The sequence below is a fragment of the Procambarus clarkii genome, chromosome 40 (assembly GCF_040958095.1).
Source record: "Procambarus clarkii isolate CNS0578487 chromosome 40, FALCON_Pclarkii_2.0, whole genome shotgun sequence".
Lineage (NCBI taxonomy): Eukaryota > Metazoa > Arthropoda > Malacostraca > Decapoda > Cambaridae > Procambarus > Procambarus clarkii.
The window spans coordinates 39,360,056-39,387,799 of record NC_091189.1 but is presented as its reverse complement, the minus strand read 5'-3'; the positions used below and the strand labels follow the sequence as shown (position 1 = coordinate 39,387,799).

General features: G+C 41.6%; 1 protein-coding gene across 2 annotated transcripts in view; it reads right to left on the bottom strand.

Moving 5' to 3' along the window:
- The window catches only part of LOC123757801 (uncharacterized), a 131,601-nt gene that overhangs the window by 10,943 nt on the left and 92,914 nt on the right, over positions 1–27,744 (bottom strand). Inside the window, exon 3 of one of the 2 annotated variants that reach the window (XM_069339003.1) lies at positions 17,797–18,823. The exons of the other annotated variant lie outside the window; for it this stretch is intronic. Within the exon in view, the coding sequence (XP_069195104.1) occupies positions 18,286–18,823 (538 nt within the window). The 3' untranslated portion in view covers positions 17,797–18,285. Of the gene's footprint in view, positions 1–17,796; positions 18,824–27,744 lie in introns of those variants that run through there. 2 annotated transcript variants of the gene reach the window in all.

Genomic DNA, 27,744 nt, shown 5'->3' with positions numbered 1-27,744 from the left:
GAAAACTTGGCTTATTAGGCAAATCGGGCCTTGCATAGTAGGCCTAAAAGTGCGTTCTGGCTACTAGGTACGACATATATATATATATATATATATATATATATATATATATATATATATATATATATATATATATATTGTCGGGGTTCACCTCCAATGAGAGGGGAAAGGGGCGAGTAACAGTACACTCAAGGTCACTCACCGTAGCCCAGTGGGTCTTCACTCTATCCTCGTTGCGCCACTGTACGCCAGGAGGGTATCCCAGTCAATCCCAACCGGCCTCTGATCGAGAAGGAGGGGGAACACAACTTGTTCACTTAACTATTGTGTGCCCGCCCCGTCATGGGCTCTACTTCTAACCACAAGGTTGCCAACTGGTGTTTCCGGTGTCCAGTAACACGTCAGTGGTTTTGTTGAATTGTGGTAACAGTGGCAAGAGCACACTCAATATGTCTGATATCAGGCAGGTATTTACTTCTATCACGATCTGCTGTCAGGTATTATATAGCCACAAGAAATATGGAGGGGATGATATAAACACCAGTGTACTTTGTATTTTACTTAAAACTCATTCAAAGACATCACAAGATTATATCAATAAGCAAACAGCTGTTCCAGGCAGAAGTCGCTCGTTCCCACACATATAATCATGAACTCGCCAAGTCGGCAATGCTCCCCCTCACGTCAATGTCAAAATCAGCTGGGCGACTCCCACCGCGCGAATGTTTATTGCTTGTTTTCCTGGCGTCACGCGCTCTGTTTCTTTAAGTTCTCAAAGATCACTAGGAGTTCGAACACACAATATTTGCGACAAGAGCACGTAAATACTTCGCTGCACTGATCTTGAGCTCAATTAAACATTTCTATATAACTGGACACAATACCTCACTATCATGGTATATCACACTGCCCTTCATTTAATGATCACGTATGCAAGTATATATCACTGGATTTCTCAGTAATTCCTTCCGTGGGCGATAACACAATTAATCACTGCACACATGAATGATTATTCAATACACAAGCATAGACATGTATATATATATGTGGATGAGTCATAGACATCAATAATGGTAATAACATAGTTACTGGGCACATAGCCTAACTCCAAATACTGGCATATTTATATATATTCTCTCACTAAATTATCATATTAAAGTCTCATGAAAGACGTTATCAACACAGTAAATTCATCAATTACTCCGGGTGCCTGCACACACCAATAATAAACATAAATATCGTGGGTACTCTATGTAGCCCCACTGCACACTTGTGCCTTACAGTGACATAGGTGAGCCTTGCTCATGACATACAAAATACTCAGGCTAAATAATATAGCTGACTAAAGGGGAATTGGGAGGGAAACTAGAATCACCTACTTCCACTTATCCTTCGGTGAGAGTTGAGTTGTAGCTCCTGGTCCTGGCTCCTGCCTAGTGTAGGGAACGCCCCCACACACACACTGTCGTGTCCTCCAGGAACTCAATCAATGTCCCACCGTAAGCGTGTCGTCTCCGTGCCTTTTCACTGCAGGTCCGTGCTCCTCCTCGACTTCTTGTGGGGTTGGAGTCGGTCTCCCGGCCGTCGACTTCTCCTCCCAGCTACAACTGCCCGTCTACGTCTCGGCTGCAGTCGTTCGGATTCCCGAACAGTTTTCCTCTTCCACTGCTTCCCGGTGGCTCGGTCCAGCCACTACGCCATCACAAATGGGTGAACTGCCTCAGACGTCGTATACGTCACTGTACAGACTTTACTTCTTCTTGCACAGTACCTGTCCCGGAGCACTTGTTGCTCAATATCCCGTCGATTCCCTCTCTGGTCCAACACATGAACGAAGGAAGACCTCACAGAGTACTGGCAGACTTCGGGTGACGCGTAAAATCCACGGGAACGGGAAACAACTGTCAAACTGACAGGACCAATCTTCGCACGTCCAACCACCTTGACGAGTCGTGTCAGACTGATTCCCTCCGGAGGATTGGTCCATCCACTACGTCATCACTGTGGAGCTATCAGCCGTCGCATACGTCGCTGCCTAGACTCCACTCTTGCACAACACCACTCCACTCTTGCACATATATATATATATATATATATATATATATATATATATATATATATATATATATATATATATATATATATATATATATATATATATATATATATATATATATGTATATACATATATATATATATATATATATATATATATATATATATATATATATATACATATATATTTATATATATATATATATATATATATATATATATATATATATATATATATATATATATATATATATATATATATATATATATATATATATATATATATATATATATATATATATTTTGTTTTGTAACAGAACCCATGAGCACCACACCATAAATAAATACAGTTTTGATATTCCTAGAGTACGACTTAATCAAACTAGAAATGCTCTACAAATCAAGGGGCCCAGAATGTGGAATGACCTTCCCAACCATGTTAAAGACTGTACCTCTCTCAACCAGTTTAAGTTAAAAACGAAGCTATACCTAATAAATTCCCTGTAACCTACCTTACCCTTCTATTGTCAACCAATGTCTGTTTTTCTTTAATGAGCGCTGTTTGTCGACATAATTGTATTTGTTCTGCTTTTTCATCTATGTTTTCATTTCTTGTTTTCATTCTACTCATTATGCTCAATTAGTATTAAGCTTGTCATTTAAGTTTTTCATGCCCGAAACGCTTTGCGTAATAGTGGCTTTAGGCATTGTATGTACTAGCTCTACCTATAAGTCAACCAATCTTTGTAAAAATTTATTGTATGTATGTACCTTACCTAAATAAACATTTTATTTTATTTTATTATATATATATATATATATATATATATATATATATATATATATATATATATATATATATATATATATATGTATATATATATATATATATATATATATATATATATATATATATATATGCGAACAAGCCTGAATGGTCCCCAGGACATATGCAACTGAATATGACTCACCCCAGACTCACTTCTGGGGTGTGAGTTTTCAGTTATATATATATATATATATATATATATATATATATATATATATATATATATATATATATATATATATATATATATATATATATATATATATATATATATATATATTATTAAATATGACCGAAAAAGTAAGATTAATAATTCTAACACGAATTTTCTCAATCTTTCGTACATTTCTTTTCACTGTTGGAGGTAAATCAAAAATCAATTCTCCAAAATTCATTTTTATTTCTAGTCTGACGCGACACGAGCGCGTTTCGTAAAACTTATTACATTTTCAAAGACTTTAGTTAACAAACACACAACTGAATAGAACTGATTGATTGACTGATGAAGATTAAGCCACCCAAAAGGTGGCACGGGCATGAATAGCCCGTACATGGTGGCCCCTTTTGAGCCATCACCAGTATCAATAGATGATACTGGAGATCTGTGGAGGTGGGAATGCACCCTGCGTGATGGGAGATGTCTCCCTTGTGAATGTGTTAAGATGAACATGAAGCCACTCAAAAGGTGGCATGGGCATGAGTAGCTCGTAAGTGGTGGCCCTTTTGAGCCATCACCAGTATCAATAGATGATACTGGAGATCTGTGGAGGTGCGACTGCACCCTGAGTGACTGGAGATGTCTCCCGGACCAAATGGTGTGAATAGAACTTACGGATCTCCGATTTTATATCTACATTTGAGTGAGGTGGATGGGGTGAGGTGGCATTCATAGGGTATTAATTTCATCAACACAAGACAGAACAAGAGGTGGTATTAATAGGGTATTAATTTCATCAACACAAGACAGAACACGAAACAATGGGTATTGAATAGAAGTGTTTGTAGAAAGCCTATTGGTCCATATTTCTTGATGCTTCTATTTTGGAGCGGAGTCTTGAGGTGGGTAGAATATAGTTGTGCATTAATTGGCTGTTGATTGCTGGTGTTGCCTTCTTGATGTGTAGTGCCTCGCAAACGTCAAGCCGCCTGCTATCGCTGTATCTATCGATGATTTCTGTGTTGTTTACTAGGATTTCTCTGGTGATGGTTTGGTTGTGGGAAGAGATTATATGTTCCTTAATGGAGCCCTGTTGCTTATGCATCGTTAAACGCCTAGAAAGAGATGTTGTTGTCTTGCCTATATACTGTTTTTTTTGGAGCTTACAGTCCCCAAGAGGGCATTTGAAGGCATAGACGACGTTAGTCTCTTTTAAAGCGTTCTGTTTTGTGTCTGGAGAGTTTCTCATGAGTAGGCTGGCCGTTTTTCTGGTTTTATAGTAAATCGTCAGTTGTATCCTCTGATTTTTGTCTGTAGGGATAACGTTTCTATTAACAATATCTTTCAGGACCCTTTCCTCCGTTTTATGAGCTGTGGAAAAGAAGTTCCTGTAAAATAGTCTAATAGGGGGTATAGGTGTTGTGTTAGTTGTCTCTTCAGAGGTTGCATGGCTTTTCACTTTCCTTCTTATGATGTCTTCGATGAAACCATTGGAGAAGCCGTTATTGACTAGGACCTGCCTTACCCTACAGAGTTCTTCGTCGACTTGCTTCCATTCTGAGCTGTGGCTGAGAGCACGGTCGACGTATGCGTTAACAACACTCCTCTTGTACCTGTCGGGGCAGTCGCTGTTGGCATTTAGGCACATTCCTATGTTTGTTTCCTTAGTGTAGACTGCAGTGTGGAAACCTCCGCCCTTTTCCATGACTGTTACATCTAGAAAAGGCAGCTTCCCATCCTTTTCCGTCTCGTAAGTGAAACGCAGCACGGAACTCTGCTCAAATGCCTCCTTCAGCTCCTGCAGATGTCTGACATCAGGTACCTGTGTAAAAATGTCGTCAACATACCTGCAGTATATGGCCGGTTTCAAGTTCATGTCGACTAAGACTTTTTGCTCGATGGTACCCATGTAGAAGTTTGCAAACAGGACACCTAGGGGAGAACCCATGGCGACCCCATCTACTTGCTTATACATGTGCCCATCCGGGCTCAAGAAGGGTGCCTCTTTAGTACAAGCTTGGAGTAGTTTCCTCAGAATACTTTCTGGCATGTCAAGAGGAGTACAGGCTGGATCACGATACACTCTGTCGGCTATCATTCCGATTGTCTCGTCCACAGGTACGTTGGTAAACAGCGATTCTACGTCCAACGAGGCTCTTATCCCTGTGGCCCGTGTGCCCCGCAGTAAGTCCACAAATTCCTTTGGAGACTTCAGGCTGAAGGCGCAAGGAACATAAGGAGTCAGCAGGCCGTTGAGTCGCTTCGCCAGTCTGTACATGGGTGTGGGTATCTGGCTAATGATTGGCCGAAGTGGGTTTCCAGGCTTGTGCGTCTTGACATTTCCATACGCATATCCAGGTTTATATTCCCCAATGATCTTTGGCAGGTGGAGTCCGGATTTCTTGGCGTTCACAGTTTCGATCAGTTTGTTGACCTTTGCTTTTAATTCGGCTGTAGTGTCCTTCGTTACCCTTTGGAACTTAGTTTGGTCAGAGAGTATGATGTTCATTTTCGCCAGATATTCGTCTTTTTTAAGAATGACATATATTGGCGACTTGTCACCTCTCCTGACAACTATCTCCTTGTTCTCACGAAGGCTTTTAGCTGCCGCTTTAAGCTCGGGGGACAGTATGGTGCTTCTGTAGTTGCCTCGATTCTTTCCTCCTTCTGCAATAAGTTCTGCTTGTAAGGTATCTTTGGTAGTGACCTTCTTTTGTGTCTCGAGGTCGAATATGTCGTCCAACAGAATTTCCAACTCTACTTTCCGGGCCATTTCACTCGGTCTGGACATAACATGACAGTTTATGCCCAGATTTAGGAGAGTGACTTGGTCCTCAGTGAGGTTAATTCCTGCAAGGTTCAGGAAGCCATCTCTTGGTCGTGGAATTGCCATAGGTCCTCCATATAATGTTGTTAGTTTCTTGATAATCCTTGTTTCAGTGCTGAGGTGATGTTGGTCTGTGAGGATGTCGAGGTGTTGTTCAATGCGGGTACGGATACTATGGTCGATGTTGCTATTTCTCCACTCGTTTGTAGCATGAAGTAGTTGCGTTTTGTTGTCTTTGATTTCATTCTCTGCCTTGTATATCTGATCACGAATCAGATCCTGGCGATATTTTATCGTGAAGGCTTGATTCCTTGCTGCTGGGTCGTGCACTTTAATATTAGTATATTTTGGTAGCAGTCTTTCCTGTAGACATATATTATTAAATATGACCGAAAAAGTAAGATTAATAATTCTAACACGAATTTTCTCAATCTTTCGTACATTACGCTTCACTGTTGGAGGTAAATCAAAAATCACTTCTCCAAAATTCATTTTTATTTCTAGTCTGACGCGACACGGGCACGCGACACGGGAACATATAATCTCTTCCCATAACCAAACCATCGCCAGAGAAATCCTCGTAAACAACACAGAAATCATCGATAGATACAGCGATAGCAGGCGGCTTGACGTTTGCGAGGCACTACACATCAAGAAGTCAACACCAGCAATCAACAGCCAATTATTGCACAACTATATTCTACCCACCTCAAGACTCCGCTCCAATATAGAAGCATCAAGAAATATGGACCAATAGGCTTTCTACAAACACTTCTATTCAATACCCATTGTTTCTGTTCTGTCTTGTGTTGATACTTTTAATACCCTATTAATATCCCCTCCTGTTCTGTCTTGTGTTAATGCCACATCACCCTTCCCACCTCACTCAAATGTAAATATAATATCAGAGAGACGTAAGTTCTAATCAGTTGTGTATTTGTGAAGTCTTTGAAAATGTAATAAGTTTTACGAAACGTGCCCGTGTCGCGTCAGACTAGAAATAAAAATGAATTTTGGAGAAGTGATTTTTTATTTACCTCCAACAGTGAAGCGTAATGTACGAAAGATTGAGAAAATTCGTGTTAGAATTATTAATCTTACTTTTTCGGTCATATTTAATAATATATGTCTACAGGAAAGACTGCTACCAAAATATACTAATATTAAAGTGCACGACCCAGCAGCAAGGAATCAAGCCTTCACGATAAAATATCGCCAGGATCTGATTCGTGATCAGATATACAAGGCAGAGAATGAAATCAAAGACAACAAAACGCAACTACTTCATGCTACAAACGAGTGGAGAAATAGCAACATCGACCATAGTATCCGTACCCGCATTGAACAACACCTCGACATCCTCACAGACCAACATCACCTCAGCACTGAAACAAGGATTATCAAGAAACTAACAACATTATATGGAGGACCTATGGCAATTCCACGACCAAGAGATGGCTTCCTGAACCTTGCAGGAATTAACCTCACTGAGGACCAAGTCACTCTCCTAAATCTGGGCATAAACTGTCATGTTATGTCCAGACCGAGTGAAATGGCCCGGAAAGTAGAGTTGGAAATTCTGTTGGACGACATATTCGACCTCGAGACACAAAAGAAGGTCACTACCAAAGATACCTTACAAGCAGAACTTATTGCAGAAGGAGGAAAGAATCGAGGCAACTACAGAAGCACCATACTGTCCCCCGAGCTTAAAGCGGCAGCTAAAAGCCTTCGTGAGAACAAGGAGATAGTTGTCAGGAGAGGTGACAAGTCGCCAATATATGTCATTCTTAAAAAAGACGAATATCTGGCGAAAATGAACATCATACTCTCTGACCAAACTAAGTTCCAAAGGGTAACGAAGGACACTACAGCCGAATTAAAAGCAAAGGTCAACAAACTGATCGAAACTGTGAACGCCAAGAAATCCGGACTCCACCTGCCAAAGATCATTGGGGAATATAAACCTGGATATGCGTATGGAAATGTCAAGACGCACAAGCCTGGAAACCCACTTCGGCCAATCATTAGCCAGATACCCACACCCACGTACAGACTGGCGAAGCGACTCAACGGCCTGCTGACTCCTTATGTTCCTTGTGCCTTCAGCCTGAAGTCTCCAAAGGAATTTGTGGACTTACTGCGGGGCACACGGGCCACAGGGATAAGAGCCTCGTTGGACGTAGAATCGCTGTTTACCAACGTACCTGTGGACGAGACAATCGGAATGATAGCCGACAGAGTGTATCGTGATCCAGCCTGTACTCCTCTTGACATGCCAGAAAGTATTCTGAGGAAACTACTCCAAGCTTGTACTAAAGAGGCACCCTTCTTGAGCCCGGATGGGCACATGTATAAGCAAGTAGATGGGGTCGCCATGGGTTCTCCCCTAGGTGTCCTGTTTGCAAACTTCTACATGGGTACCATCGAGCAAAAAGTCTTAGTCGACATGAACTTGAAACCGGCCATATACTGCAGGTATGTTGACGACATTTTTACACAGGTACCTGATGTCAGACATCTGCAGGAGCTGAAGGAGGCATTTGAGCAGAGTTCCGTGCTGCGTTTCACTTACGAGACGGAAAAGGATGGGAAGCTGCCTTTTCTAGATGTAACAGTCATGGAAAAGGGCGGAGGTTTCCACACTGCAGTCTACACTAAGGAAACAAACATAGGAATGTGCCTAAATGCCAACAGCGACTGCCCCGACAGGTACAAGAGGAGTGTTGTCAACGCATACGTCGACCGTGCTCTCAGCCACAGCTCAGAATGGAAGCAAGTCGACGAAGAACTCTGTAGGGTAAGGCAGGTCCTAGTCAATAACGGCTTCTCCAATGGTTTCATCGAAGACATCATAAGAAGGAAAGTGAAAAGCCATGCAACCTCTGAAGAGACAACTAACACAACACCTATACCCCCTATTAGACTATTTTACAGGAACTTCTTTTCCACAGCTCATAAAACGGAGGAAAGGGTCCTGAAAGATATTGTTAATAGAAACGTTATCCCTACAGACAAAAATCAGAGGATACAACTGACGATTTACTATAAAACCAGAAAAACGGCCAGCCTACTCATGAGAAACTCTCCAGACACAAAACAGAACGCTTTAAAAGAGACTAACGTCGTCTATGCCTTCAAATGCCCACTTGGGGACTGTAAGCTCCAAAAAACCCAGTATATAGGCAAGACAACAACATCTCTTTCTAGGCGTTTAACGATGCATAAGCAACAGGGCTCCATTAAGGAACATATAATCTCTTCCCATAACCAAACCATCGCCAGAGAAATCCTCGTAAACAACACAGAAATCATCGATAGATACAGCGATAGCAGGCGGCTTGACGTTTGCGAGGCACTACACATCAAGAAGTCAACACCAGCAATCAACAGCCAATTATTGCACAACTATATTCTACCCACCTCAAGACTCCGCTCCAATATAGAAGCATCAAGAAATATGGACCAATAGGCTTTCTACAAACACTTCTATTCAATACCCATTGTTTCTGTTCTGTCTTGTGTTGATACTTTTAATACCCTATTAATATCCCCTCCTGTTCTGTCTTGTGTTAATGCCACATCACCCTTCCCACCTCACTCAAATGTAGATATAATATCAGAGAGACGTAAGTTCTAATCAGTTGTGTATTTGTGAAGTCTTTGAAAATGTAATAAGTTTTACGAAACGCGCCCGTGTCGCGTCAGACTAGAAATAAAAATGAATTTTGGAGAAGTGATTTTTGATTTACCTCCAACAGTGAAGCGTAATGTACGAAAGATTGAGAAAATTCGTGTTAGAATTATTAATCTTACTTTTTCGGTCATATTTAATAATATATATATATATATATATATATATATATATATATATATATATATATATATATATATATATATATATATATATATATATATATATATATATATATATATGTCGTACCTAGTAGCCAGAACGCATTTCTCAGCCTACTATGCAAGGCCCGATTTGCCTAATAAGCCAAGTTTTCATGAATTAATTGTTTTTCGACTACCTAACCTAACCAAACCTAACTTTTTCGGCTACCTAACCAAACCTAACCTATAAAGATAGGTTAGGTTAGGTTAGGTAGGGTTGGTTAGGTTCGGTCATATATCTACGTTAATTTTAACTCCAATAAAAAAAATTGACCTCATACATAATGAAATGGGTAGCTTTATCATTTCATAAGAAAAAAAAATAGAAAAAATATATTAATTCAGGAAAACTTGGCTTATTAGGCAAATCGGGCCTTGAATAGTAGGCCAAAAAGTGAGTTCTGGCTACTAGGTACGACATATATATATATATATATATATATATATATATATATATATATATATATATATATATATATATATATATATATATATTATTAAATATGACCGAAAAAGTAAGATTAATAATTCTAACACGAATTTTCTCAATGTTTCTTATATTTTTCTTCACTGTTCATGGTAACTGAAAAATCAATTCTCCAAAATTCATTTTTATTTCTAGTTTGACGCGACACTTGAGCGCGTTTCGTAAAACTTATTACATTTTCAAAGACTTTAGTTTACACAGACACAACTATAACTGAACAGAGCTTAAACATCTTCGATTTTATACCTGCATTTGGGCGCGGTGATATGTTACAACAGTTTTGGATGAGGTGAAAACAAACTTTCAACACAAGACAGAACACGAAACAATGGGTATAATATTTTGTAAGTTAAAGGGAAGAATGGAAGTAACTGCAAAGGGCCTATTGGCCCATATTTCTTGATGCTTCTATATTGGTGTGGAGTCTTGAAGTGGGTAGAATATAGTTGTGCATTAATTGGCTGTTGATTGCTGGTGTCGACTTCTTGATGTGTAGTGCCTCACAGATGTCAAGCCGCCTGCTATCGCTGTATCTATCGATGATTTCCGTGTTTTTTGTTAAGACTTCTCTGGTGATGGTCTGGTTGTGGGAAGAGATTATATGTTCCTTAATGGAGCCCTGTTGCTTATGCATCGTTAATCGCCTGGAAAGAGATGTTGTTGTCTTGCCTATATATTGAATTCTTTGAGGCTTACAGTCCCCAAGTGGACATTTGAAGGCATAGACGACATTGGTCTCTTTTAAAGCGTTCTGCTTTGTGTCTGGAGAGTTTCTCATGAGTAGGTTCGCCGTTTTCTTGGTTTTATAGTAGATCGTCAATTGTATCTTCTGATTTTTGTCTGTAGGGATAACGTTTCTATTAACAATATCTTTCAGGACCCTTTCCTCCGTTTTATGAGCTGTGGAAAAGAAGTTCCTGTAAAATAGTCCAATAGGGGGTATAGGTGTTGTGTTAGTTGTCTCTTCAGAGGTTGCATGGCGTTTCACTTTCCTTCTTATGATGTCTTCAATGAAACCATTGGAGAAGCCGTTGTTGACTAGGACCCGCTTTACCCTACAGAGTTCTTCAACGACTTGCTTCCATCCTCAGCTGTGGTTGAGAGCACGGTCGACATAAGCGTTAACAACACTCCTCTTGTACCTGTCTGGGCAGTCACTGTTGGCATTGAGGCACATTCCTATGTTTGTTTCCTTAGTGTAGACTGCAGTGTGGAAACCTCCGCTCCTTTCCATGACTGTTACATCTAGAAAGGGCAGCTTCCCATCCTTCTCCATCTCGTAAGTGAAACGCAACACAGAGTTCCGCTCAAATGCCTCATTCAGCTCCTGCAGATGTCTGACATCAGGAACCTGTGTAAAAATGTCGTCAACATACCTGCAGTATATGGCCGGTTTCAAGATCATGTCGACTAAGACCTTTTGTTCGATGGTACCCATGTAGAAGTTCGCAAACAGGACACCTAGGGGAGAACCCATGGCGACCCCATCTACTTGCTTATACATGTGCCCATCCGGGCTCAAGAAGGGTGCCTCTTTAGTACAAGCTTGGAGTAGTTTCCTTAGAATGTTTTCTGATATATATATATATATATATATATATATATATATATATATATATATATATATATATATATATATATATATATATATATATATATATATATATATATATATATATATATATATATATATATCAGGTATAATTGGCCTGTTATGTTGAACAGTGTCTTCTTTGTCGGCATCGTAATGCCCTTACTCTCATGGTGGGTAGAGTGAATAGTTCCCTCTTGTACCAACTCCCATGGTGGGTAGAGTGAATAGTTCCCCTCTTGTACCCACTCCCATGGTGGGTAGAGTGAATAGTTCCCTCTTGTACCCACTCTCATGGTGGGTAGAGTGAATAGTTCCCCTCTTGTACCCACTCTCATGGTGGGTAGAGTGAATAGTTCCCCTCTTGTACCAACTCCCATGGTGGGTAGAGTGAATAGTTCCCCTCTTGTACCCACTCCTATGGTGGGTAGAGTGAATAGTTCCCTCTTGTACCCACTCTCATGGTGGGTAGAGTGAATAGTTCCCTCTTGTACCCACTCTCATGGTGGGTAGAGTGAATAGTTCCCTCTTGTATCCACTCTCATGGTGGGTAGAGTGAATAGTTCCCCTCTTGTACCCACTCTCATGGTGGGTAGAGTGAATAGTTCCCTCTTGTACCCACTCTCATGGTGGGTTTAGTGAATAGTTCCCTCTTGTACCCACTCTCATGGTGGGTAGAGTGAATAGTTCCCTCTTGTACCCACTCTCATGGTGGGTAGAGTGAATAGTTCCCTCTTGTACCCACTCTCATGGTGGGTAGAGTAAATAGTTCCATGATTTGGGTGTTCATGGTAGGTTGTTCTATTCTTATGTGAATTGCTTCAAGAATTTGTAATCTTCTTGCATCTTGGGTTTTGTCTATTATACAGGTATTTTTGTTCAACATTTCATTTTGTTCAACAGCGAAATGTTGAACAAAAATTGTGTGTGTGTGTGTGTGTGTGTGTACTCACCTATATGTACTCACCTATATGTGCTTGCAGGATCGAGCATTGACTCTTGGATCCCGCCTTTCGAGCATCGGTGTGTGTGTGTGTGTGTGTGTGTGTGTGTGTGTGTGTGTGTGTGTGTGTGTGTGTGTGTGTGTGTGTGTGTGTGTGTGTGTGTGTGTGTGTGTGTGTGTATGTGTGTGTGTGTGTGTACTCACCTATTTGTGCTTGCAGGATCGAGCATTGACTCGTGGATCCCGCCTTTCCAGCTATCGGTTGTTTACAGCAATGACTCCTGTCCCATTTCCCTATCATACCTAGTTTTAAAAGTATGAATAGTATTTGCTTCCACAACCTGTTCCCCAAGTGCATTCCATTTTCCCACTACTCTCACGCTAAAAGAAAACTTCCTAACATCTCTGTGACCCATCTGAGTTTCCAGTTTCCACCCATGTCCCCTCGTTCTGTTATTATTACGTGTGAACATTTCATCTATTTCCACTTTGTCAATTCCCCTGAATATTTTATATGTCCCTATCATATCTCCTCTCTCCCTTCTTTTCTCTAGTGTCGTAAGGTGTGTGTGTGTGTGTGTGTGTGTCAACTATGGTGAATTTACACATTGTTACTGGTGAATATTACTTTAGTCCGGGACTATTTTATTTAGTCCGGGACTTTGTCCAGGACCAAATAAAATAGTAATAATAAAAAATAAGGAAGTACATACTGTAATTATCTTTATAATTAAGTATTATCGTCGACGTATCATTTACTTACCGTAAATTATCCGCAAGCTATTCCACTTTCCAAGAAATTCTATTGTAACAACCTAAGATTAATCTCCATAAATGCTAATGATACCAGCAGTCTATTCACTAACCATTAATGACCTCTGTATTTACATTAGTACATGTTGCCAAGGAGTTGAGGAGCCAGGAGACCTTACCATCATACCAAATGAGGTCTGATCAAAACCTTGTGTGCTCTCCTTTTTGCGCTACCGCTCACCGGATGAGTATGGGGTGCACAATAAACTAGCCACCTTCGGCGGCAACAATCAATCGGACCAATTGATGACCAGCCGGCCAAGGTCAGATCAAATTAGTGCTTCTTCCATCATCAACACACAGTCAACTTCTAAACAAGGGAAGTGTAATACCGAAACCCGTTTTTTATCATGTCATGTCTGGCCAGTTATGCTAGGTAGCATAACTGTTTAGCAGTCTCCGTGGTGTAGTGGTAAGACACTCGCCTGGCGTTCCGCGAGCGCTATGTCATGGGTTCGTATCCTGGCCGGGGAGGATTTACTGGGCGCAATTCCTTAACTGTAGCCTCTGTTTAACGCAACAGTAAAATGTGTACTTGGTTGTAACAACGATTCTTCGCGGCGGGGATCGTATTCCAGGGACCTGCCCGAAACGCTACGCGTACTAGTGGCTGTACAAGAATGTAACAACTCTTGTATATATCTCAAAAAAAAAGGTAGATATAGGGCGAACCGGCACGCATGACAAGCGACATCATCCAGGTAATTATTCCTTGGTCCTTATCTTATATAATATACAAATGTTTCCTCTGATATAACTGTCATATAGATAGGATTCCGACTTTACAGCGAGTGTTCTTTGTCAGGAACAATAGAAAAAGTAAGCAAGAATTAATCTTGGTACACCAGTACCTGGGTGTTGGGTGTCTTGGTACACCAGTACCTGGGTGTTGGGTGTCTTGGTACACCAGTACCTGGGTGTTGGGTGTCTTGGTACACCAGTACCTGGGTGTATGGTGTCTTGGTACACCAGTACCTGGGTGTTGGGTGTCTTGGTACACCAGTACCTGGGTGTTGGGTGTCTTGGTACACCAGTACCTGGGTGTTGGGTGTCTTGGTACACCAGTACCTGGGTGTTGGGTGTCTTGGTACACCAGTACCTGGGTGTTGGGTGTCTTGGTACACCAGTACCTGGGTGTTGGGTGTCTTGGTACACCAGTACCTGGGTGTTGGGTGTCTTGGTACACCAGTACCTGGGTGTTGGGTGTCTTGGTACACCAGTACCTGGGTGTTGGGTGTCTTGGTACACCAGTACCTGGGTGTTGGGTGTCTTGGTACACCAGTACCTGGGTGTTGGGTGTCTTGGTACACCAGTACCTGGGTGTTGGGTGTCTTGGTACACCAGTACCTGGGTGTTGGGTGTCTTGGTACACCAGTACCTGGGTGTTGGGTGTCTTGGTACACCAGTACCTGGGTGTTGGGTGTCTTGGTACACCAGTACCTGGGTGTTGGGTGTCTTGGTACACCAGTACCTGGGTGTTGGGTGTCTTGGTACACCAGTACCTGGGTGTTGGGTGTCTTGGTACACCAGTACCTGGGTGTTGGGTGTCTTGGTACACCAGTACCTGGGTGTTGGGTGTCTTGGTACACCAGTACCTGGGTGTTGGGTGTCTTGGTACACCAGTACCTGGGTGTTGGGTGTCTTGGTACACCAGTACCTGGGTGTTGGGTGTCTTGGTACACCAGTACCTGGGTGTTGGGTGTCTTGGTACACCAGTACCTGGGTGTTGGGTGTCTTGGTACACCAGTACCTGGGTGTTGGGTGTCTTGGTACACCAGTACCTGGGTGTTGGGTGTCTTGGTACACCAGTACCTGGGTGGTGATGCTGGTCTCAACCACCAGGATTATTGGGTGTCATCATCCTTGTTATACCTGCTGGACTAAGTCTGCCATACAATAAGCTAAGACCTCCTAATTTATTTACTAATATATGTAGTTTAATATTGTAGTTTGATTGGCTGCATATATATTTAAATTTAATATTAACCCCCCTAATGTGTAGAGAGTCGATTTGTGAGAATATGGCAGAAATACAGTCCGCTCAAACCTCATACAAATTGCTGTCGAAATATATAAATTAATGTAAATATTAACACTATATAAATTCATATAAATTAAATAAATATAAATCTTTCAAGTCGGTCTCCCACAGAGAGTGATTAGATACAGATATCCTTATATAGAGGGAAAAGGAGATATAGTGAGTGTGATAGTAATTAATGAGAGTAATAGGGATAGCAAGAGGGTGACAGTGTGATAGTGAGAGTGAAAGTGAGAATGATAGTGGGAGTGAAAGTGAGAATGATGGTGAGTGAAAGTGAGAATGATAGTGGGAGTGAAAGTGAGAATGATGGTGAGTGAAAGTGAGAATGAAGGTGAGAGTGAGAAATAATAGTGAAAGAGGGTGAGTAATTGTGAGAGTGAAAGAGAGTGCAGAAGAGTATAGAAATTAAATTCTAAAAATTAACTGAATTAATTAGTAATGAGTTCATGAATTAATTAGTAATGAGTTAATGAATTAATTAAATAACGTTTTATTATTACACTCCTGGGACCTCGGGAGTGTCCCATTACTACACATGTCAAATGAGGTCATCAAATGAGTTCTTCATTACATAACATATTTATTACAACAATAACACACAAGGGGCTTATACAAAAGTGTGGTGGTAGCGGGCTGTGAGTTCTCCCATAGCTCAAGCCTTACCCTACTACCTCGGCTTATTGCTCACAATACAATTATTAGGACCTAAGGTGCAATTTTCATTTTCGTTTTTGTCACTTTTGCCACGGTTGTCATTTTGAAACATAAAGATATATATAAATATATGCAAAGGGCCTATTGGCCCATATTTCTTGATGCGTATATATTGGTACGGAGTCTTGAAGTGGGTAGAATATAGTTGTGTATTAATGCACAACTATATTCTACCCACTTCAAGACTCCGCACCAATATAGAAGTATCAAGAAATATGGGCCAAAAGGCCCTTTGCATTTACTCCCATTCTTACCCTTTAAATTTACCCAATATATATATATATATATATATATAATATATATATATATATATATATATATATATATATATATATATAGATATATATATATATATATATATATATATATATATATATATATATATATATATATATATATATATATATATGTCGTACCTAGTAGCCAGAACGCACTTCTCAGCCTACTATGCAAAGCCCGATTTGCCTAATAGGCCTAATGATTTTCTTTATTTTCAATAAATTGTTTCCAATTAGTGAATTTGAATTATTAATATTATATTATAATAAGAACATAAATTACTGACTTATGTTAGTTTAGGTTAGGTTTAGATAGGTTAGGTTAGATAGGGTTGGTTAAGTTCGGTCATATATCAACGTTAGTTTTAACTCAAATTTAAACAAATTAACTCATACATAATGAAATGGATAGGATTTATCATTTCATAAGAAAAAATAGAAAAATATATAAATTCAGGAAAACTTGGCTTATTAGGCAAATCGGGCCTTGCATAGTAGGCCGAGTACGACGTTCTGGCTACTAGGTACAATAAAATATATATATATATATATATATATATGTCGTACCTAATAGCCAGAACGCACTTCTCAGCCTACTATTCAAGGCCCGATTTGCCTAATAAGCCAAGTTTTCATGAATTAATGTTTTTTCGTCTACCTAACCTACCTAACCTAACCTAACCTAGCTTTTTTTGGCTACCTAACCTAACCTTACCTATAAATATAGGTTAGGTTAGGTTAGGTAGAGTTGGTTAGGTTCGGTCATATATCTACGTTAATTTTAACTCCAATAAAAAAAAATTGACCTCATACATAGAGAAAAGGGTTGCTTTATCATTTCATAAGAAAAAAATTATAGTAAATATATTAATTCAGGAAAACTTGGCTTATTAGGCAAATCGGGCCTTGAATAGTAGGCTGAGAAGTGAGTTCTGGCTACTAGGTACGACATATATATATATATATATATATATATATATATATATATATATATATATATATATATATATATATATATATATATATATATATATATATATATATATATATATATATATGTATATGTCGTACCTAGTAGCCAGAACTCACTTCTCAGCCTACTATGCAAGGCCCGATTTGCCTAATAAGCCTAGTTTTCATGAATTAATGTTTTTTCGACTACCTAACCTACCTAACCTAACCTAACCTAACGTTTTCGGCTACCTAACCTAACCTAACCTATAAAGATAGGTTAGGTTAGGTTAGGTAGGGTTGGGTAGGTTCGGTCATATATCTACGTTAACTTTAACTCCAATAAAAAAAATTGACCTCATACATAATGAAATGGGTAGCTTTATCATTTCATAAGAAAAAAATTAGAGAAAATATATTAATTCAGTAAAACTTGGCTTATTAGGCAAATCGGGCCTTGCATAGTAGGCTGAGAAGTGCGTTCTGGCTATTAGGTACGACATATATATATATATATATATAAACATACATACGTATATTTGTTTGTACTGTTACCATCTATAACGATACTGATAGTATGGGTTCACACTCAGTTAACTATGTGAAGCCGGTGTTATGAGGTGGGTATATACAGCAGGGACACGCTTCATCTGATCAACACGTCCAAAGAGTTTGGTCTGCTGTTTGAGGTGTCTGATATCACTGTCGTGCGGGAAGGTCACTGGCAGAGCGGGAGATCGGGGAGGTCAAGGTGAGACCTGACCCGTAGCTGACCGCTGATGACCCATCTGGGGAGGTGAGAGGCGCTCTCTCCATGATGGCGGTGTCGCTCTGGGTCCGGGTTATGGGTATTAATGGCGGCGGTGCAGTTCTAAAAGACGTGGATGGTGCCAGCTGCGTGGCTTGCTCATAGGACGGCGGTGTGAGGGAACTGTAGGGAGGAGGGGCGTCACTCGTGGTATTGACGACTGGGGCGTGGCTCGGGGGTAGGGCGGCATTCTCCCCGTCTGCGTTGTCTCGAGCCGCCAGGCGACGACGTTGCAGACGGAAGTGGTAAGCCGTGGTGTAGATGAGGATGAGGAAGGAGACGAAGATGAGCAGGCAGATGAGCACAGGGGCGGCGACACTGTAGGCTGGAGGGCTCATCCTGGCGGGTCCTCTGGTGGGCGGCGGCGAGGCGTCGGGTTGGTGGAGGCAGGCGCCATCACTCCGCTTGGCGCCTTGTGGACAGTTACACCTGCAAGATGATCACCATTAGTTCCCTGATTATTCATCTACATCTTTATTTATCCTCACTCCCTCTTTGTCTTCCTTTCTCAGTTACTGAAACTTGTCTTCATCTTATAGTGAGAGGGTCTTGTGATGTTCGTGGTGATCTATATGTATATATATATTACCACTTAATGTCTACTAATTTATGTATAAAGTGTTCAATATCTCATTTTCTATCCCAACACCAATTGCTGCGCCTCGCTGTAAGCTCAACAAGTCTAAACTTAGCTGTAATTACGACTGCTAGTCGTAATTACAATGATTTAAGTGAGTGTTCTCCGTAAGCAAGACAGTGGATCGAGCACAATAATCCTTACTCTTTTTCTCCTGAGGTATGTGTGTGTAGCTTCCAGACGGAGTGTGAATCATCGGCCACGCTCACTAATGGTGTTTGGTCAGGAGAGGGAGTATATGTACCGCTGTGACTACGTCTCATACACCCCTACTCCTGTGCCAGGTAAGTCCACTACGGGCTCACCATAGCCCGTGCTACTTGCAACTTGTTGTTCCCAGTAGCTGACTTTAAACAACAAAAAGAGTCTCGTCCTCCGACACATAATGTACCCAGTGTTCACAATCATTTCTCTTTCACTGTATTTTGCAATGAAAATCTCATCTGTGGTCTCACATTTACTGTCTTGTGATCAAGCATATCTTTTCCCCATTCTGTCTGGCGGGGGATCTCAACCATTTGGGGTGGACAGTAGAGCGACTGTCTCGCTTCATGCAGGTCGGCGTTCAATCCCCGACCGTCTGAGGTGGTTGGGTACCATTCCTTCATTCCCTCCCCCCCCCTATCTCATCCCAAATCCTTATCCTGATCAAATCCCAGTATTATATAGTCGTAATGGCTTGGCGCTTCTGATTGTTCAAGTTACAGCCCCGCTCCTGTGCCAGGTAAGTCCACTACGGGCTCACCATAGCCCGTGCTACTTTTTCTTCTTGATGGTACGTAGAGTTTGCATGAAGGGTTTATCTTCCCGATGACTGCACGAGTACAAATGTTGGGAGACGCGTTAATGTTGAGAATGACAAGCTTTCAAAAGGGGTTGTTGCGTCGTACTGTAGATAGAGGAGAGGCGACTAAACATAGGCGTGTGTTAGAGCAGCCCGTCCTCCAAAGAAAGACCCAAAAGTGATTCCATACACCCGCCAAACCCCCTGTTTATGAAAGGAAAACGGTTTACACATGACTCACAACTGATTTCGTTCGAACACTTCCGGAACAAGTGTTTCACTGACGACTTTTGTTCTGTAACCGGATACAGCAGTGTCGTCGACGTTGAGACGGAGCTTGGAGCAGAGCAGAGAGCTGAGTGAGGCCGGAGTTGCGGAGCTCTATGTGGGAGAGCGTGGCGGCTCGATTGGGAATTGCGAGTGTCTGAACTCGGGAAGCGAGAGCGTTGTAGCTCGATGCGGTCGTAGTCTGCTGTCTGCTCTGTGTCGAAGCTGTAGCGTCTTGGGTCGATTAGAACTGTACACGCCGAGTGCTACATTGTTGACTGTGGAAATTGTACTGTCCGCTATTCCTCATATCGCTTGCTTATATGGTGACTACACCTCGGCTCTCTCCAACAAGATGAGAAGAGTATTACCTGTAATTGGGGAAAGGATTGTAGCTTCTGTAATTAGTGCTAATTAGTTATGCTATTAAGATGATGAGATAATGGAGCGAGTATAAGATTAACTCGCTACAGTTCGAACCACAATGCTGTAAATGCTTCACCAATGTACTACAAATACAAATAATAGCCAACAGAACCTAACCTAACCTATGTCTATATATGCACAATATGCTAATATAGTATAATATTAATTTATATTTGAGAAAATTCCCATTTTGAATGAACAGAATGTTAAAATTTAGGAATGCGTCTGTGGGGTCGACCGCTGGATGTAATGGACTTGAGTCGAGGACGGGTTGGAGAGGGAGACTTGCCGCACCGTAGGGCGGTGTGTTGTGTTTATGGCGTCAGCTGATCCTTGGTGCTGCGGCGAGGCAGTTGTTGTCTGTGCTTGGCTGTTTGTGACGTCAGGTATAAATTTATGTGGCACGGGTCAAATGTGACCCAATTTGTTGGTCGACTGGAGATATTTAGCAAGTGCTTTGACTATATGATATTTTTCATGTAAGGAGAGGTCACCTCTTAATATATGCTCGATGATAAAAGATATTTTAAGTGCGATAAGTAGTTGTTTGAAGTTTACTCTGGCACTATCATGTCGGAAAGAGTGAAGGAGGTAGTGATCGATTGTTTCAGGCACCTGACAGTGGATGCAGAGTTCGTTGATGTCTGTTCTGTACTTAGAGCTGTGTGCTGCCAGTGTGGTGTGTCCCAGCCTTAATCTGGTCATCGTTACATCAATTTCTCTGCTTTTATATCTGACATGTTTCCAAGTTTCTCATTTCTTTTTTTTGGACCCATAGTATAAAGGTGAGCATGACGTTCTCCATTTCATTACAAAATCTTGGGTGATGGTATCTTTGAAGACTCCTTTATGTGCAACATGATGAATTGGATGACAGGTAATGTGAGGCGTATGACAACCCCTTGGAACAACCCTCTGAAGGTTCCAAAGAGTTGTCATAGCCAGGGGATGGTAATGGGGGACGAGCTCCCATGACCTCTGAAAAGCAGTCCGGCAGAACTGCTTTTACTGACAAGAGAAGAGGCGAGGGCGTGTCTCTGGCGCCTTAAAACCAGTTGCAACGGGTAGATGGGACTCGATAGCCTAGGAAGACAGCTCATCTAGGGGAAGGATAATCCTGATTTTAAACCTCCTTGCGACCATACCCCTCTTTTGGGAAAGGCTTCAGGAGTCAACCTCGAAAAAAAATCCGGAGTTGGAGCCCCTAAGGCAGTTCATTGTTGACTTCGACCTCGTTCTTGCAGCTCCTGCGACTTGCGACTGTGTTGGAACCATGTGTATTGGCAATTGCCTTTCCATTGGATAATTTCAGCAACGTGAAGAGGGGAGGGGGACCTGCTGCATGGATAACAGCTTCTCCTCCATATCTACCTACCCAGGCTTTGCGCCCTGGAGAGGACACTCCAGCCTCGACAACCAGAGCGCAATTCCATAGTCTTCCGAGGCTGAAGGGTGCTTACTACTAGAATGTGAGGTGTGTTGTGCATTGCTTTGGCTAGTTGATCTACAAGTTCATTATGGAGAATACCACAGTGCGCTGGGATCCATTATAAAGAGGTGTCAACCGTTCAATCGATTATCATGAAGTTGAAGATATAGGTAAGCAAACTCCTTGCACGTTATTGAAAAGGTATGTAATTGCTTGAATCGCCCTCTTGGAGTCACTATAGATTGTATATATCCCAACTGGTAATGTTGTGATTATTTGGAAAGTTTGATATAAGGCATATAATTCAGCTGTGAAAATAGATAGTTGGTTTGGTAACCGCCATCCCTGCTTGAGATGGTATTCCGGTATCCATACAGCGCTAGTGACTGAGGGTACGTTGTTCATGATGATGCGAGATCCATCTGTATAAATCACTGTGGTATTTGGGCAGCAATTTTTCATTGTTGAGACAAAGACTGAGACTATGGCTGAGTTTGGTGCAGACTTTGGAATGTTGTCTTCGAGTTGTATTGCTGTATTAGGAGTTGTATAAAGCCAAGGTGGAATAGCGGGGAACAGTAAGTTGGGTTTCACAGTTTTGAAGTAAAGTTAGGTCTATATTGAGGCTATTTGTGGCACGTATGAGGAATGGTTGCGAGTGATTGGTTGAGATGCGGGAGTTATGTGGGCTAACTGTTGGGTTAATTTTTGTATGGGTGCGTCGGGTGAGCAGTGGTACAGAGTGACAGATAGTTGGCACACATTATGTCTCGTCTGGTGGCTAAGCTTGTGAGGCCCGTTTCCCCGTAAAGTCCGAGGATAGAAGTGGAACGCATTGCGCCACATATAAGTCGTATGGTATTGTTTTGTATGACCTCTAGGCTCTGTAGGTTAGTGGGCGCCGCCGACGCATAAGCCTGACAACAATAGTATAGTTGGCTGCGAATGTCGGTTGTATAGAAACGGAGCAAAATGTTATGGTGTGTTCCCCAGGTGGTGCCAGTGGCACCACCTGGGGAACACACCATAACACCACTATAACACCACACCAGTGGTGCCAGTGGCACCACCTTTAAGCATGGCGAGTCGGGGTTGTGTCGTCTGTTTAAGGTGTTGAATGTGTGCTTTCCAGGTAAATGAGGGCGAGTCTAAGTGCATGCCAAGGTATTTATGTTCCCGTGTGTGTTGGATGGGATTGTTGTGTATTGTGAGGTGCTTAGATGAACAAGTCTTTTTTTTTATTAAGATCTGATAACAGGTTTTAATAGTACTAACTTGAACAGGTTTTAATAGTACTAACTTGAACAGGTTTTAATAGTATTAACTTGGAGGCCCCATTATTGTGTCCAATCTATGAAGTGGTCAAGTGCTGTTTGCATTGTTGAGACTATATTAGGTAAGGCATTGTCTGAATAATATATTGTTAAGTTGTCGGCGTACGCCGAGAGGTGAACAGGATGGGTGTTAGGCAAATCTGCAAAGAATGCAGCAAAAAGGGGTTGAGCTTAGAATGGAGTCTTGTGGGACAAATTGTTCGAATTGTAATGCTATCTGAAAAACCGCCTTGTATATATACTTTGGAGGACCTGTTCGTAATATTCATAATCTTCCCTGTATACCTAAACGTGCAGGCTTTGCCAAGAGGCAAGTATGAGGAATGCTATCAAAAGTTCCTTTAAGGTCTAAGTAGAGAACAATGTAAAATTTACTGCTTCTAAGAGAGGTGCATGATCAAGGCAGAGTAGTTAATTAAGTGTGGAGCATTGCGGTCGAAATCCAGTTTGAAATGACTGTATAATATTATTATGCTTAAGGTACCATTGGAGGCGAGTATGTACTAGTGTTTACTGAGACAGGATGGTAAGGAGATAGGTCTGGATGACGCAGGTTGGGATGGGTCTTTTCCTGGTTTGAGGCAAGGACAAATAATACTAGTCTGCTATTGTGAGGGGATATTACCGTGAGTCCAGAATAAGTTGTAGTACTTTAGAAGAGCGCTATGTGCAGTCGATGAAAGATATTTAATAAGATCAAATGGAAATCCATCTTCTCCAGGTGCCTTGCCAAATAGGTAAGTGGATCAAAGCTAATTGTAGCGCGCTTAAAGTGTAAATGTTGTCTACGCCGAGCATGGGCAGCGTTATGGCACGATCAATTTCTTCCCTGAGGGGAGTTCTTAGATATGAAGGAAGGGTGTAGAGAGGGTCAATTTAAGATATTCAGCAGAACATTTGTACGCTCCTGAGGTGTTTGGCAGAGTGAACCGTTGATCATCAGGGAAACGAAGGGAATGTTGGGCGACCTTTAATGCTATAGGCTTTTGAATGTGGCGTGGTGGGTGTGAGGCTATCACAAAATTTTGCCCATGATGCTCGCTTTGCTGACAGTGTGGTTTTTGGCTTCTGCTGTGGTTCGCCGCAGATTGACCTAGCTCTGAAGGAAGAGTTGACGTCTTTGTTTTTGTATGTCTTGTCGGCGTAAAGTAACTGTTTGTGCACAGTCCACGTTTCACCACGGTGTTAGTGGTTTGTTGGATCTGTGTCCTGAGGTTTTCTTGAATATTTGGGTGGCTGCAGAATTGATGGCCGAGGTGACTGTAGACAGTCGCGTGTTAGGGTAAACATCGTCTGTATCTGGGAGTCGGACAACATCAGCCTATTCATGTTTATCTAGTTAATGTTCCACTTGGGGAGCGTTAGGGGGTGGGTTGGTGGCTGAAAGTTAGTAAAGTTTATAATGAGGGGTTTGTGGTCACTACCAATATGTGGTCCAGTATAAAACGGACCGTTCATGTTGAAAGTGCGCCAAGCCAAAGCAGATGTCCAGTGAGGCTTCATAATTGGTTCTGTAGTTAAAGTAGGTTGCAAGGTAGGGCGGCGAAGGAAGAATATATGGTGTAGTGTCTTAGTAGTTATATAGATGTGTGCCTCCAGTGTTCTGGGCACCTCTACTCCATATGGGGTAGTTACCATTGAGATCACCTGTAACAATGAGCGGGTGACGTAATTGGTTAAGATAAAAATTCAGTTTTTTTAAGTTTATTGTGCCACCAAGGTTGTATATACACAGAAAGGATATGTGTGTACTATTCATGCTTATGTTTCTAGTTTACCGTTCAGAAAATGAGTAAGTGTTAGAGGTTTACACGTGATATTACTGCGTGTTAAGAGGAGAACACCTCCCCCTGTACGGTTGGGTCTCTCCAGTCTCTCTATATGAAAGTTGTCGGGAATAGGATTATTACAATAATTTATTGATAAGAAGGTACAATGGGTTGGTGAGATTACACATGAGTGGTAATTGTTCAGTCATGCACACCCACTAACACGCATAGTACTGTTCTTGTTGTTGTTTGTTGTTTAAGATTCAGCTATTCGAAACAAAAAGTTGCAAGTAGCACGGGCTATGGTGATCCCGTAGTCTAACTGACGCATGACGTTTCGGGCGGGTCCTTACTCTAACATATCAGGTAAGGTAAAAAGGTACATCGTAAGGTTTTATATCAACAAATAACTACAATATAAATTGAGAGAGATGACTACACTGGAAGTCCACTACGGGCTCACCATAGACCATGCTTCTTGCAACTTGTGTTCCTAGCAGCTGAATCTAAAACAACAACAAAACAAGTACTAATATTTTTGAGGTTATCTTGAGATGATTTCGGGGCTTAGCGTTCCCGCGGCCCGGTCCTCGAATCGACCAGAGCTCCTTTTTGTTACACACACATCCTCAGGAAGCAGCCCGTGGCAGCCGTCTAATTCCCAGGTACCTATTAACGGCTAGGTAACAGGGGCATCAGAGTAGAAGAAACTCCGCCCATTTGTTTCCGCCTTCACCGAGGATCGAACCAGTAACCTCAGGTCTACGAATCCCAAGATAAAAAAGGCCGCTTATTGGGGGAGTGGGTAGCACAAGATACAGTGTGAGTTTGAAGCACAAGATAGGAAACTATGAGGATGAAGTTAGCTACTTTTTGGTTTTACTTTTCAATTAGGCATAAGTTGAACTTTTTTTTTTATTTCGTCAGGGAGTTCCAAAGACTGTGTTCTTTTATTTGCATGGAGTGTTTGCACAGATTTAGTTTGATTCTGGGGATATCAAAGAGATATTTTTCTTGTGTGGTTATCATGGGTTTCATTACACCTAGCGAGGAAAAGTTTCCGATCGAGATTAGCATTTAGGAGCAAAGTTTGTACTCCTAAATGGCACATGAGAATGTGTGGAGTGAGTGTATGTTTAGCAGGTTAAGGAACTTAGAGGGGCTGTGTGTTGTCTGAAGGGAGTGTTTGTAATAGTTCTGATAGTAGATTTGGCTGAGTGATGATGGGCTTGAGGTAATTTACAGTGGTTGAACCCCATGCACAGATACTGTATGTAAGATAGGGATAGATTAGTGCGTAATATAATGAGAGGAGAACAGACTGGGGAACATAATATATGATTTTAGAAAGTATAACGACTGTTTTTGAGACTTTTTTGGCTATGAGTGGGTGCTGAAGTTGAGTCTCTTGTCTAGGTATAGGCCAAGGACCTTTCCCTTATTTTTATTGGTAATGTTAATATTGTCTATCTAAAGTTGAATTTGATTTGATGATTTACTACCATATAAAATGTGGTAAATATTTTTAATGTTTATTGTGAGTTTGTTGGTTCACATCCATAAGAATTTTTTTTTAATTCATTGTTTACAATATTATTTAATGTATAGGGGTTGGGGTCAGAGTAGATGAGGGTGGTATGTTATTGATGGCTACATATTGGTGTCTGTCACTGAGATAGGAACGAATATAGTCCAGAGGAAGGCCTCGGATACCATAGTGGTGAAGTTTAAGTAAGAGGTAGTTATGGCTTACTGTATCAAAGGCCTTTCTCAGGTCAATGAAGAGGCCAGTTGGGAAGTCATTTGTGTCAAGGACTGTGTAGATTATATTAAGCAGACTAATAATGGCATCACTATGTTTGAGAGTGAGCCAGGATTCGGTTACGAAAGCTAGGTCCGTTTTTGATGAGTTAAGGAACTGTTTACGTCGTGTGAGGGAGGTATTAATGCTTTTGGCGTTACAATTCATGATGGGTAGGGAAGCCATTTTGGGGGTTTGGGTTATGGATGCGTCTGGTGACCTTGGCGTGCCAATAGTACGTGTTGGCTACCTGGGTGTGGACGGGGGCTGTGTCCTGGGAGACTGTGGTTTATGTGCTCTGTCAGCCGGAGTGCCAGAGCGTCGGGGGTGCCATCCACCAACTGGTTTTTTCTTTTGCCGTTAGTGAGTGTGGTTGTGTTGTGGTCAACAGGAGGGTGGTGTCAGTGTGGTTGTGTTGTGGTCAACAGGAGGGTGGTGTCAGTGTGGTTGTGTTGTGGTCAACAGGAGGGTGGTGTCAGTGTGGTTGTGTTGTGGTCAACAGGAGGGTGGTGTCAGTGTGGTTGTGTTGTGGTCAACAGGAGGGTGGTGTCAGTGTGGTTGTGTTGTGGTCAACAGGAGGGTGGTGTCAGTGTGGTTGTGTTGTGGTCAACAGGAGGGTGGTGTCAGTGTGGTTGTGTTGTGGTCAACAGGAGGGTGGTGTCAGTGTGGTTGTGTTGTGGTCAACAGGAGGGTGGTGTCAGTGTGGTTGTGTTGTGGTCAACAGGAGGGTGGTGTCAGTGTGGTTGTGTTGTGGTCAACAGGAGGGTGGTGTCAGTGTGGTTGTGTTGTGGTCAACAGGAGGGTGGTGTCAGTGTGGTTGTGGTCAACAGGAGGGTGGTGTCAGTGTGGTTGTGGTCAACAGGAGGGTGGTGTCATTGTGGTTGTGTTGTGGTCAACAGGAGG